Raw genomic sequence first — 14,283 nt, 5'->3', positions numbered from 1 at the left:
TTCATCTTGATTTGACTTTTGGGGTTCCTACTCAGCGTTGCTGAATTTTCTTTGTTTTTGATTTTCAGAGCAACCTCCCTCTAGTACTAAATCAGATTCCAATGGAGAGCGAACTTTCCTCTACCGCTAGGTAGAGCCACTTGGATGACTCTTGAAGTTAACTTTTCTATTTGTAATTTGATGAATAAATGAATTATAATAAATGGTTATAGATGATGAATAAAGTAATATTTATTTATTTGGCCTGTGTGAAAATATATGAAAAAAAAAAATCTAGGATGTGACATTTCTAGCTTTCACTAATATACCTCCATCAATTAAAATACCCCCAAGCATGAGGATAAATTGATTCTTTGAGAACGAGATACTGTTCTCCCCTCTTTCTTTCCTGTTTAGCATCTTCCTTCTTCACTCCTAATCTCTTCATTACATTGCACAGCACGACAACTGCTTTATACTGGAACAAGTTAAGTTCATCAGATGCCAATTTAGCCATTTGAGGTTTCAAAGAAGAGGAATATCTTCTGATGTATGTCTCATATACTTCATTAAGATAAAGAATGTCTTGAGTTTGTTAATTGTATACAATTTCCTAATTGGGAAAAACCAAAACCATACCTGAAATGCAGTTGAAACCTTTGAAATAGCTGGTATAGATTCATGTATAAAAATCTATACATAGATTTTCATACATAAATTGAAAGGTTTATAGAGTAAGACAATGAATTTTAACTATGTATAGAATATAATAAACAAAAAAAAAAAAGAGATGAAGAGGAACGGAAAGACTTAGGAAGTAGAAGATCATAACATGAGTGATTTAGCGGATTGGAATTCCTATGTATGAGTGGCAGATTTGAATTCCTATGTATTCACTCATGTGGTATTTTATCACACCATTTATGTTTACTGAATCACATAAAATTTTAGCTAACTTCATATATATGTATTTCATATGTATGAACGGAAATGAGGCAGAGGAATGAAAGAGTATTTTGAACGCAAATTTAAATTTACAAAGGGACAAATGAAAATAAATTGATATTAGCATACTCATAAAAAATTTGGATCAAGTACACGTGCGTTGGAGCTGCCTATTAGAATGAGAAAATTAAGGAATGCAATGGTCCCATTTTTGGCTTGACAAGTGTTCATATCCTTCGTCTCCATTCAAGGTAAGTGTTCGTATACCTTCTCTCCATATTTTATCTTCCAAGTAGTTTCTCTTCGTGCGGATTGTTATTATGCATTTTTATTTGCATTGAGATTGTTATGGTCCTTGCCACTACTGTTACATGAGTGCTCTCCAATGAGTTTGATGTTCTCCTCGTCAATCTATGTGTGTCTTTGTCTCTAGGGGTGCTTTCGATCACTCCACTTAAACTTGTAACGGATTAATTGATGCATCATCTTAGATTCTTTGTCACTTATTCGATTCCAATCTCCTTGGAGTTTTATAGATTATTCACCTTGAGGTATATTCTTGAAATGTGTGATTTGTTATACATGAATCATTGATAGAAAATTCGAAATTGATTCACTGAGGATTTATCCCATTGGAGCATATCCTCTTCGTATATTTTTATTGAAAATTTTTCATTACCAAGGTATATCCTTGAAATGTGTGATTTGTTATACATGAATCGTATACTTTTTTATTTTCAATGCACTTGTTAGATCATGACACTTTGTCGATACAACCCTCACTATGCTCATAAGACCTAGTAACATGCTAAACCCACTATACAATTTAGACTCTAGTATATGTTACCTCTTTCTATCTTGCGGAAGAGAGTTTTTTTACTTTCTGGTATTGAATTTCGATCATCTTGGAATAGCTACGAACATCTAAAGTTTGTATATAAGTTATTGTATGATTATCGAATTCTTCGAGCTAACAATTTCTCTCACTTTTATAAGTCTTTACACAAACTCTTTCAATTGACAATCAACAGGATACCTATGCAATCACATCTACAACCAAACATGCTTATAGTAAATACTATCAAATTAGGTTGATGACTTGAAATTATAGCTCAAACTTAATTATCTCAATCTTTATGCTCACATATGTTCTTATCTCACTTGTTCTTATAGTATCTCTGGTTTGTTGTTTTTTTAATGTTAATCTTGGATGTCTGCTCCTTGACTCCATTCTCCATATTTCTATACTGATTTCCTCCAAATTATCAAGTGTTTAGACTATTTTCCATGCAACCTTATTAGATCCCAACATTGTATGTCAAAGTATTTGTTTGCCATTTTGTTATCATATCATAAATTTTATTGGTTTGACCTAAGTCACATGACGCTCATACTAAATCTATCAACAAAAGATTAACCTTCTTATAACCCCATAGAGTCCTCGTAGGATCTTTTTAAAGAAAAGAAACAAGTTAATTAACATATGAATGCACAATTAAACTACCATCTTCGCTTCATCAAAATGTATGCAAGCAAATATTGAGATCCCACAAGAGTAATATATTATATAGTTTTTGTGCACAGAGGGCTGATTATAGATTATCCCATATAGTTACACCCCCTTAACATCTCTCCCGATCCCTAGATTTAAAATATTTATATTAAAATCCTTATAGTTATAAAAATAAAATAATTAATCTCATTTACCCTGTGGCCATCGACTTTACTGATGAAAAATACAGCACATGTAGGAATGATGTGAAAATGATGGAAAAATAATAATTTTAATGTCCAAACTATATTTTCTTTTATTATGTCCTAATTAAAACTACTTAGTCGATTGTTATGATGATGACGGACAGTGATGCTACTGGAGATCGTGGGTGGCTATTGTGGTGGCGGTCAACTTTGTCAAGGTCGATTGAAACATCAACGATCAAGGCGGGGGCAATATCTATGGTAATGATAGAGATTTGATGATGATAGTGGTAGATCTTGGGGATGTGAGAAGGAAGAGGAAGAAGAGTGGTGGTGGGAGGTGAGGCAAAGGGAGAGAAAGAAGAGGATGTGAATGATAGTATCATGAGGAGGGTGAGCAATGACGATGCTATCTCTGACTTCTATAATTTTTTACAGGGGGAGGAGGAGGAAGAGGAGGGAGAGCGATGATGGGAGGTGAAGCAAAGGGAGAGAAGACAGCCTCTCTCTTTCCACTTCCTCCTCCCTCTGTAAGAGGAGGGAGAGGGAGAGCAGCGACGACACTCTCTCCAGCTTCTGTGACTTCTTGCGAGGGGAGGAGGGAGAGCAACAGTCATTGCTATTCGACCATTGTTGCAGCAATCACTCCACCCTCGATGGCTTGATGGAGGGGTCGAGGCCAATCAAAGGCATCCTTGTCTACAACAACATGGCCTTCCCTTTCCTCCCTTTAGATCCTAAGTATACCCAACCAGGTCTCATTCTATTGTCCTCGATGGTCCTCCTACCTATACATGCTATCTTCCTTGTCTTCGCCATCGTTCTCTTCCTCGAGCTTCTCTTCCAATTTGGACATGATGCCATCATCCTTGCTTAATCAAGAACCATTACCAACACCACTAGCTCTTCCAACATCCACACCACCACCACCACTATAGTAAGCACTATGGCACCAAACCCTTCGATTCCTTGTATAACTTGATGCGATCGAGGTTTTTACCAAAGCTCCTAGGGAAGCGAAGCATACATGTGCCCCGAATGCAATGGACTAGCACCCTCTATGATGAGGAGGAAGAGGACAAGGATCATAGTGTCATGGGAGATAGCGTTGGTGCAACCATCATTATCGTGACACTATCGTACCGGGAGGAGGAAAAGGAGGGAGAGTGGCTATCTCCTCTCCGTTTGCCTCACCTCCCATTGTCGCTCTCCCTCCTCTTTCTCATCGATCCGTAAGAAGCCATAGAAGCCGAAAATAACGTCATCGTCGTTCACCCTTCTCTTCCTCCTCTCTCGTGTCATGAGGATGATGACCACACCAATGCTATCTCCTGAAACACTATCTCTTCCTCCTCTCCCACTTATCTCACAAACTATCGTAACTCTCTTCCTCTTCCTTCTCATATCCCCAAGATCCACTATCACCATCATCAATCAAACCGTCATTGCTACTATAGCCATCACCATCGCCTTGGTCTTCAATGTTCAGATCAATATCGACAAGGCCGACCACCATCACAATAGTCGCCCACAACCCCCGATGGCATCACTATTTGCTAGTATCGTAATAATCAATTAATTTTTTTTTAATTAAAACATAACAAAAAAATATAATTAAAATATTAAATTTATTTTTTCATCATTTTAATATTATTCTTACATATGTCATCATGTTTCATTGGTAAAATATACGATGTTATGACAAATAAAGTTAAATATTTCACATTCATAACTATAAAAATTTCAATATAAATTTTTTAAATCTAAAGATAAAGATGTTAAAGGAATCCAACTAAAAGGTAATTTATCATTCATAACTATAAAGATTTTAATATATATTTTTTAAATCTAAAGATTTAAAGGAGTCCAACTAAAAGGCAATTTATAATTAACCTGTGTGCAGGTGCTCATGGAATACAGCATGGCAACAACCATTCCATGGGCTGCTCCAAAGAACAAATACATTACATGGGCAAACAGTTTTAGATCCAGCAATCGTGCCATAAAATGAATAATGATAATGTCATCCATGGGCTGCTACATGTCTTGGAACTAAAGCTCTTCAAGGAATGACTCAAATTCTCATCATCTTCTGAATAATAATGCCATTGAAACATTAAAGCAATCTTCCTACTACTGTCAGTTTTCCTAGTCTAAGCAGATACGACAGAGTATTAACCGCAGATACGAAGTTAGAAACATAAAAAACACAAGAAAATCTTGAGTTCAATAAACACGAATCAATATTTGAGATTACTGATAGCACCTGCTCACAAACAAGTTATTATAAATGATAATAATTCAAGAGGACCAAGGTTTGCTACATTTGTATTAATAAATATGAAGGACGCATGGTACCGAAATTGCACACCCATAACATCAGATGTTACACCAACTGAAGCCGCTGCTAAACAGTCAAAAGAAGCTACCAGACCTTAGGTGAGCTAGTTTTGACTCCTATAAGGACCTAATAGAATGTGGCAGTCAGATCTATGAGTGTCCATAAAAGGCTACAAGCCATTGTTACTTCTTCAACAAGTAGCCTAGAAAAATTCCAAGCAAGGCAATGATCACCACAAACATGAATGAGAAACCACCTTGTTGTTTGCTGACTTCTCGCCTCACAAGTTCCTGCATGCAACAACGACAAAATATTGTTAAAGAATATATATGAACTCAGATTTAAGACCCCATTTGTGCTTACTGTCTAAGACTGACGACTAATTAGCAATCGGTAGAATTTACAGCGTGTTCAGGTATGTATCTACTAATGCCAAAGTTCTTTCCACCAAATAAGAACCACATCGCTATTGCAGAAAGAACGGATAAATGATAATAAGTTGAATCATAAATCTTGATTGAATGAGTCCATTTTACGAATCTGATATAGTTAGTTGAATGCTTTGTCGAATAAGTAAGCTTCTTGTACTCACGCAGAACAAACAGTAACACGTTGCACAGTTTTCTCATAGCTATAACTGAAAAACAAGTAATAATCAGTCATTCTCGCAAATGTAATTTGTCAAGCAGCATGGACAGCGTATTTATGGAGTTATATGATTACGATTAAAGGGCATAAAAAGAAGAAAGAAAGTCTTGATGATTCCTTGAACTATCAGAACTAAAATCAAGAAGTATGGTGAGTCCAAAATATACATCACTAACGACCTATTTACTTAACTAAACTGACAGTCTCACAGGATGACTGCCTTGAATCATGCCAAGCATAGTTGTTTAATCTCATGGACTGAGATAATAGAAGTGTGCTACCTATATGATCTCTAGGTTAACACTCTTAGGACTAATGGGAACAAATTTTTCTAGGACTTATTTAAGCCATTTTAAAGAGATCTTGATTTGCGAAAAAGCATGCATACATGTATACTTAAAATGCTAATATATCTTAATAAGAGATCTCATGTGGACATCCGGACACTACATCACCATCAATCACACCTATTTGGTCATCTTGCCAACCCGACACATCAGCTAAAATGCCTCATGTAGTCAACCCAATATGTGACGATGTTAACTGCAATGCCTGGCTGTAGGTTTGGATGAAACTGCGACCCTTCACGATAGAGTAAAGCCTAATAATCTAGCATAACTGCTCTTATGAATTGATTCCCCACTTAACCATGATGGTTGTCAAAGCCTCCTAAAGAAGATCTCAGGTATGCTACTGTACAAAAGAAAAGAAAACATAAATTCTCAGAACTGTCGTAACCCCGATTACTCTAAATCTTTTCCGACACTAACTTAAGCATCAGAAGGCTTTTTGTCGACCACACTTCGATGCAATTTTGCAGAACCCTGCGGAATCCAGTCTTGAGACCTTGTGATAGGCTCAGACGAGACACCAAGCCAGCAACAAACTCAAACGAAAACAAATGTTTACTCTGTGATGGAAAACCTGAAATAACTAGATTATGCTGACACATCTGAAAGTGTTCCAAATCATGTAATAAGGTTGACCACAGCAAATTAATATCCAACATAGGTAGTGGCAGTGAAACCTAGTATGGACTTAGTTTTGAACCAAATAAACACAATATCCATGATTGTTTGCAATAGCTTATCATTGCTGATCAATATATACAAACAAATGGAGGGCATCAAGAACCTACCAGAACAGGCTTGTTTGCAATAGTTATTGTCCTTTACAACTGGAATTAGGCAGTGGACAAATTTTAGCTGTACAAAAAGACAATGAATTATGTATTCTATCAATAGGTTATGTGTGGCATATAACCCCAGTAAAGCTGCCTGAAAAGATGTTGAATTCGTGAACTTGCAGCATAGAGCAAAAGAGCACATGCTATAAACAGGAAAAAAATTAGGTACATTGAGAAGTTCAGAAACTTCTACCAGAATTCTGTCCAAAATTTTCAAAATAATTTATTTTTAATTATTTATGACATACTTTGTAATAATATGCTATATTATTCGATCCACTAGCATGAGAAAAAGTCCATTGATAAACCATGTTGGTGCTTACCAGTTCTTGTCGCAGTTTACTGTTCTGTTGAAGAGCAACATTCTTCTCCTCAGTCAACCTTGAAATTAGAGCCAAATTCTGGATGGAGAAAAGGTCAATTAAAGATTGCCAGTATAACATTAATCATCATAAAGGCAAGAGAGTTCAAAATTCCTAATAAAAATATACCTGAGGTGTGTTTGAGCACATCACAACAGACATGCATCAGATGAGAATAACTAATTATGAAAAGAAAAAAGAAGAAGCAACAATTCCGTGTAATAACTTTAAAATAAATGCAGAGAGACTGGAAGGTTGATGACCAACCATTGTACGTTCAGATGGAATGCGTAATTTGAAAATACATTCCTGATTAGCGGATTATATATTGTCAAGAATACAAAAGATCAATAAACTTGTTTGGAGTCAGATTACTTGTTCATGTGGTAGGATGACCAATTGCAACTTAAGGATCAACTGCAGGAGTCGAGGGTGCAAAAGAAATGTTTACCAGCTTTCTAGCTTCCTTAATACATCAGCATTGTAGATAATCAATGTTCTATTTTTCTTATATTTTACATGCTGAAATCTCTTGGAAACCCAAGTTTCACAGAATCAGGATGTTGGCACATAACTTTGAGAACCCTAGAATTACAAGCCAAAGTGGAGCAAATGTATCTAAATATGCCTCTTTGAAACATTAATTAAAGTGGAGAGACTAGAAAAAATCACATTACTGGTATGCGGTTTTAAGAGGGAATAACCAATTAATAACATATAAATAAGAAGTATCCTTGCACATGCACACATATATTGTTGTTATTGACCACATGTCTACTTTTACAATCAGTACTTCAATTTTTCCTTTATAATACTGTTGATCTTTTAAGCTGCATTATCAGCAGCCACTGAACTGCAATCAAGTATTATGAGTAAATCATCTCAATCATGACTTGTTTGTTAAGTAACCCAAAGATTCTAGATTATTAAGATACACAGTCATGTGCGACGCATATGACCAGTCCATGGGCCAAGGTTGGCCCAACCTGCTATGGTGCATGCACAGTTATGTACAGTGCACATGATCAGTATATGAGTCGGCCTACCCTAGTCCAATATTATGTAATTGTTGGATTTGAGTCCAAACATTGATTGAACTAAACCAGACTTGATTAGTCTTAGATCAATTCATTCCGAATTGATTTGACTTATTCAAGTCAGTTTAACCTAAATTGAACCTAATCTAGTCCAAATTATACTAGTCTAGGGTGGTTTTAGATCAGTTAAATAAGCTAATAAATGCATACTCATTGTCAAAAAGATGTCACAACAGCACATTTCAGAAACACATGATCCTTCGTGTTCTGTAAATGTTTACTCTTGTTGCTTTCGGAACAACACTAGCTCCACTAACTAAACATCTTAGAATGTTTCTCACTTTATTCTACACAGCTATCTCACAAATTGGAGACAGATATTGGAGTAGGAAGTCTCCTTGTAAAGATTTACACTGTTGCAATGCAAATGAGTATCTCTTCTTGCTGATTTTATTGCTACAAAAATCTATCTTATTCTTAAGAATTATACATTATGCTTCCATATTTAGGATTATTGTTACAATATATCATCATCTAACCATGGACATCCTGCCTGTTTAGGCAGACTGACATGTACCATGTAGATGGGACACCATCATCTTTGGGTACATATCCATGGTAGCGCATACCCACATGTCTAAGCTGGTAATATGACTGGTGAATGACAATCAGCATGGGATGCATTGCAACACATATGATGTTAGTGGGAGACCAGCATATGCCCATGGTGTAGCAAGAATAATCATGATCTTGACTAAAGCTAAGCATCTAACAAATTCTAATGTTCATGAGGAAAACCTTTAATCACTAAATACATGTCATCAGGCTAGTGAAGAGATAGATAGTGCTCATAATTTATTGATATCAATCTTAAAAACATCACTACATAGACTAAACTAAGCAAATATTGTAATTCCGTGTTCCCTGTCTTCAACCTTTAACATGACATCATGTGTCTCGCTCAGCTAGTCCAAAAATAAATGAATGCTAATAAACATTACATTTCATATTGTTGAAGTACAACAAAATGATTTGATTGTAGATCCATGCAAAGTTAGGGTATCCACATCATTTAGTAATTTATTATGCCTAAACCAAGCACAATCTCCTGCTTCTAAATGAAAAGCCAAAGGAATCATTCTACAACTGAAATGTATCTTGTTGAAGCTCAATTAAACAACCAGGAACATCAGAAATCTTGTTTTCACATCAATACCAAAAGTTGTTTTGGTACATCAGAAGGGCTTATTGGAAAGAATAGTTCTTTTTTACTTCACACTAGAAAGATGAAAACAATCAATATTTTTACATCCATACCAGAAGCTGTTTTGGCATATTAGAAACTCCAAGGACTTATTATTGCACAGAATAATTCCATTGTACTTTACAGTTTACTCAAAGACTTGTCATTGAGTATTCACTTCAACTCTTAACATCTTAAATAAAAATCACGAATTTAGCAGCTGATTGAGTATCTACGGGACAAATGTTTTATTATTGTTAACCTCAATGCTGAAGGTTGTATACCTTTCAGCAGAGTCTTGTGGCATAAACAAAAATACTTGTTCAATGATGCTCCATCAATTACACAGGAAAAAACATTCATCTTTCCTGCCAAAGGAAACTATATGGAAAAGCTATTAGGTGGACTGAATTAATCCCAAATGTTTCAGGTGCTTGTCAGTTCTGTGAGAGGTGATATCACCTACAGGGCTAATTTGGTCCACCTAAAAGCAGCATTCAAACTATATTCATGAAAAATATTTTGACATTACATTGGAGAGCCATTAATGGAAAGAACCAAAACCAAGATACAAATGTCTAATAAGATATATTATAATATCATACATGAAAGTATGACATAAATTTGTCACATAATTTATATATAAGTGGTCATGTCCCACAAGCTCTATACACTGATCATGTCAATGGCCAGTGAACTATTAACATGAACTGTTGAGTGTACACAGTTTTTCATTATCACCAGAACAAGTTCATCGTCTCAGAAGATTCAAATCATAGATAATGCATGCCTATGCAAATGCCAACATTATAATATGGAACACATGCCCCTTTAAACCCAACGCTGCTACCCATTGATAGGGCATTGTGATAGCAAGCAATGGGTGACATGAAAGGCAGGGGCTTCTTGAGTGAACTAGTGGGATGAGGGGTTGAATGTGGGATCTATATCGAATGTAAACAAAACCTGATTTGTTACATTTATTCAGTTTGATATATGCCCTTTATAACTCCTGCAAGTTAGTCTAACACAGCTTTAAGGAATCAGTGATTTTGGTCAAAAGTTTTTTGTTTTAAAATACTGTGATGGAATTACATGTTCCAAGAGCAATAGCACCTCTGTATCCTAGCAGATGATATCTCACCAAACATTGTCGCATCAACATAGATGCAGGCATCAGATTCACACTTATATTCAAGAGTCTGATTTAGCAAGGTAATGAAGAGATGCTACAAGATCACATAGAATAGAAATATAACTCATTTTACAAGTAATTTTAATATACCTATGTTTTAATGCTAGATTTTAAAACGTAAGTTTAACAAGCCAAAGAAACTACCGATGAGAAGTTGAGTTGGTGGTTGATCCCCATTGTGGATTAAGGTCCAAGTATTTAACCTTAATTCTTTAGACGAGGACCTACCTGGGCCAAAGAAACTACCTGGTCCAAGTATTTGACTGGGTAGTTCTTTAGATGAGGATCTCTCTCTCTACTATATCCAGAAAATCGATGCAATAGAAACTAGAAAAGGTCTACTTATGTTATAAAAATCTACATCGAAAAGTAACTATCAGACATACAAAGTCATATCTTATAAGCAAACATGCACCTAACCAGATCTGTAGGAAATAACTGAAAAGCATAGATAACATTGCGAGCAGAAAAAAAAGAATAAGAGATGAAAAATCCAACAGCACGACATTCACTGATTCAATTGTAAGTTAATCAGAACTACACAAAAAGAATAAGAGACTCACCTCAGAAGTTTTCTCTTGCTGAATATCTTCAGCATATGCTCTCGTTGCCTATTATTGCATTACAGTTAAAATCCTCTATCTCAAAAGAATAACGCGCATAAAGCAATAAGTTAAAATACTCACAGCAAGTAGCTCTGATGCATTCGCATTTCCATTGTCTGACACAGAAGGTCTAGGTGATGAACCCTCCTCAGATCCCTCAGGCACAGGCGAAGGTGGCTGAGGAGGTGAGACATAGGCAACTCGCAACTTTACCTCATCCACCACATTCCCTGACTCCTTTGAGAACTAAAACAAGATCAAATACATTTGTCAATCCTTGATAACATATACCCACTGGCATGCCTAATTACAATTTGCGACAGCAAGTGTTTAAAATCAGACTGCTGGAGACTAGATATACCATTTCCGTGGTGATGTCTTTCGTAGTGGCGCCTTGGTCAACAATGACACTCTGGACAAGAAACTTGTCCTTGCATTGCATGTCGGGTGGAGCTTCACGCTGTGCTTGCATTGTAACTGAATCAAATTGTAACCTTCTTAGAAGAAAATATAATACCTTCCTTCCAAGTACGGAAAATTTAGGGCAGAGAAAAGATCAGCATACCGATAACAACACATGTCGACCGCGGCAGGACGACCCCAGCATTTGGCCTGACGCAGTATTTCTTCGGGCTTGTCGTCTTCACCTATTTATAATAGCCGAATCATACAACCAAAGATTCCAACGTTACAAAAGAAAATTCAAGAAACGATAAAAAAGATTGCAACTTTCTAGGGTTTCCACAAAATGTAACACACGAAATAAGAGAACAAGGGGAACAAAAGCCGAAATCGACAACCTTAAACGCCACGTAATCATCCGATTTGTTGGCCAGCTGCAGCGAGCACGAGATCTGCTTCTTGAGTTCGACTTGTCAGAACAAATCACAAAAAGAACTCAACGATTAGAAAAGAAAGAACAACACTACAACAAGCGACGATCTTCCGAACAACTCCGGCAAAACCACCAAGAGAAGGATTTAGAAATGGGACTCACAAGGGAATTGGAGCTCGAGGGGATCAATTTCCAGCAGCTCTCCGGAACTCATCTCGGATCCGTCTCTAAATCCCCACCCACCGGCCAAAGCGAGACGAGGGAAGAGAAAAAGGAGAGAGAAGAATCGGAAGGAGGACGGAGTCGAAATCCTTGGGGCGTCGAGTCGATGACGAGGACGGCTGGGGAGGACGAGGAAATGGAGGCAGGTGGGTGGGTGGGTTGCGTTCGTGACCTCTTCAGCATTAATTAGCCTCCCTTAAATAGACTTCTACCGAATCTAATTGCATTTATTGTTCTTCTATAGCAATGTTGGGAACTAATCGCAACCAAAATTATTCTTTCTTGTTGAAGACATGTCCAAAATTTATGTGCGGTTATCCACCATGTTCACAATAGTGTCAATTAGAAAACAAAATGCACAAATAAAAATAATAATTAAGACACTGTGTATATCTGTTGTGTAAAAGTACATCCTGCAAGATTGATACAATATTTTTTCTAGATTATGCCTATTTTTATGAAATGGTTGGATTGGTGTCTTCGGTGAGATGCATGATCTTCGGTAAACATTTCAAATGTATGGGTCAGTTATCCTCATAATTAATGTAATCAATGTTCATCAATATATATATATATATATATATATATATATATATGCATGGTAGTGTGTCATGTTTTATTAGTTAATTGGACCACTCAGAAATGGGTTTTATTAATCGAGCTTAAATAGAAAAAAATTGAGGGTAGGTTTTGATAATGATAGGATTATTCTTCTATGTTGAAAACTTAAAAGACTATGGTTGAAAATAGTATTTTTAAATAAAAAATAAAAAAAAAATTATCAAACAATCTTATTATTAGGTTTTTATCAAAAAAAATATTTTATCATCCGGTCCAACGAAGAAAGATAACGAATGATGTGAAAAGATGAAGGTGACGAATGAAAGACGGGATGATAATTATGATGTCGGAAGTTGTGAGAGAGTCAGAGGTGAACAAGGTGGCGAAAGTGACGCCGATAGAAGTGATGGAAAGTAGGAAGGATGATATATAGATATTTTTATTAAAGTGATAAAAATGATATTTTAAATAAAAATCAATTAGGAAAGTATCATGGGGTATAAGTCCAACAAGATTTTTTTTTTATTGTAAAATGACCAAGATAAAACTCAGCAAAGACTGGGGAGGCAGTGACTTGTGTGTGATACTGAATGAGATGACACATGCGGTTGTCATGAAAATTCTTAATGGTAGAACAGCTAGCAGCAGCAAAGAAAGCGATGCAGAATCTGCAAACCAATAAATTTCTATGAGCCTTTCAGTGTTTGGTGGTGCCATTGCCACCTACCAGATTTCTTCTACTCCAAGAACTCTGAAGTGTTCTCTTGCATAAGCAAAGTTCTTGCAGAAAAGACAACCCATTTTTACCTATGCAAATAAAGAAATTATTTTCATGACTCGCTCTCCATCCAATCACCGAGGTCGTAAAAGAACAATCTTTCTCTGGCAATTAAGTCTTACGCTATAGTTTGAAGCTGCTTACCCGAAGACAATTAATATGATCCTGGAGTGAGCTTACAGGGCGTCTAATATCTCTGGTGGAAGTGTGAAGCAAAGATGAATAGTCAAACAGAAGCTGGACATGTGAATGAAGAAGAAATGAAGTCTCTCTAAACAGCAATTAGAGCTTAAAAATGCAATCATGTTCTTCCTGCAAGTTATCAGTATAATGCAATACCCCTTTACCTGACAATCCAATGAGTTGCATTTTCCCAGCCATGATTTAGGCTTGTGGACACTTTTAGAACACTCATGCTTATAATTCTTGGACGACACAGGTGGCAAATGGTTGTCTCCATTATTTGTGCTTGCACTAAAATAGCTTAAAGCTTGATTTGTGAAAGATCAAAGTAACATATGATTTAAATCCAAAGCGTGCATGAGTTCATAGTGATGATACTGCTTGCAACATGTTCAACATGGTCACAGTGATGAGACTACTAGCATTTTGTTCAAAATGTTAATTGAAGGAAGATACAACTTGACA

At 36.2% G+C, this 14,283-nt stretch overlaps 1 protein-coding gene across 2 annotated transcripts; it reads right to left on the bottom strand.

Moving 5' to 3' along the window:
- Positions 1-4,889: 4,889 nt before the first annotated feature.
- On the bottom strand, positions 4,890-12,480 carry LOC135644365 (vesicle-associated protein 1-2-like). Of its 2 annotated transcripts, XM_065161873.1 has the most exons (9): positions 12,237-12,480; positions 12,040-12,110; positions 11,805-11,886; positions 11,601-11,716; positions 11,321-11,485; positions 11,198-11,245; positions 7,121-7,198; positions 6,750-6,816; positions 4,890-5,253 (listed from the first exon to the last, which is right to left on the bottom strand). In XM_065161873.1, the coding sequence occupies exons 1-9, from the start codon at positions 12,286-12,288 to the stop codon at positions 5,090-5,092; spliced, it is 843 nt and encodes a 280-aa protein (XP_065017945.1). In that variant the 5' UTR covers positions 12,289-12,480; the 3' UTR covers positions 4,890-5,089. The 2 variants fall into 2 exon arrangements, with proteins under 2 accessions (XP_065017945.1, XP_065017944.1); XM_065161872.1 differs by lacking the exon at positions 6,750-6,816 and having other exon boundaries at positions 12,237-12,473.
- Positions 12,481-14,283: the final 1,803 nt, after the last annotated feature.

This window comes from Musa acuminata, chromosome BXJ3-8, assembly GCF_036884655.1.
Source record: "Musa acuminata AAA Group cultivar baxijiao chromosome BXJ3-8, Cavendish_Baxijiao_AAA, whole genome shotgun sequence".
Classification (NCBI taxonomy): Eukaryota; Viridiplantae; Streptophyta; class Magnoliopsida; order Zingiberales; family Musaceae; genus Musa; species Musa acuminata.
This window is presented reverse-complemented; position numbering and strand designations above follow the sequence as displayed.

Bases quoted from the DNA above. Each gene is read 5' to 3' on its own strand.
- LOC135644365 (XM_065161873.1), bottom strand. From the start codon at position 12,288: ATGAGTTCCGGAGAGCTGCTGGAAATTGATCCCCTCGAGCTCCAATTC. The intron at 11,717-11,804 runs GTATGCTGATCT...AATTTGATTCAG, and splicing joins GTCGACATGTGTTGTTATCG to TTACAATGCAAGCACAGCGT. The intron at 6,817-7,120 runs GTAAGCACCAAC...CTTTTTGTACAG, and splicing joins GTAAACTGCGACAAGAACTG to CTAAAATTTGTCCACTGCCT.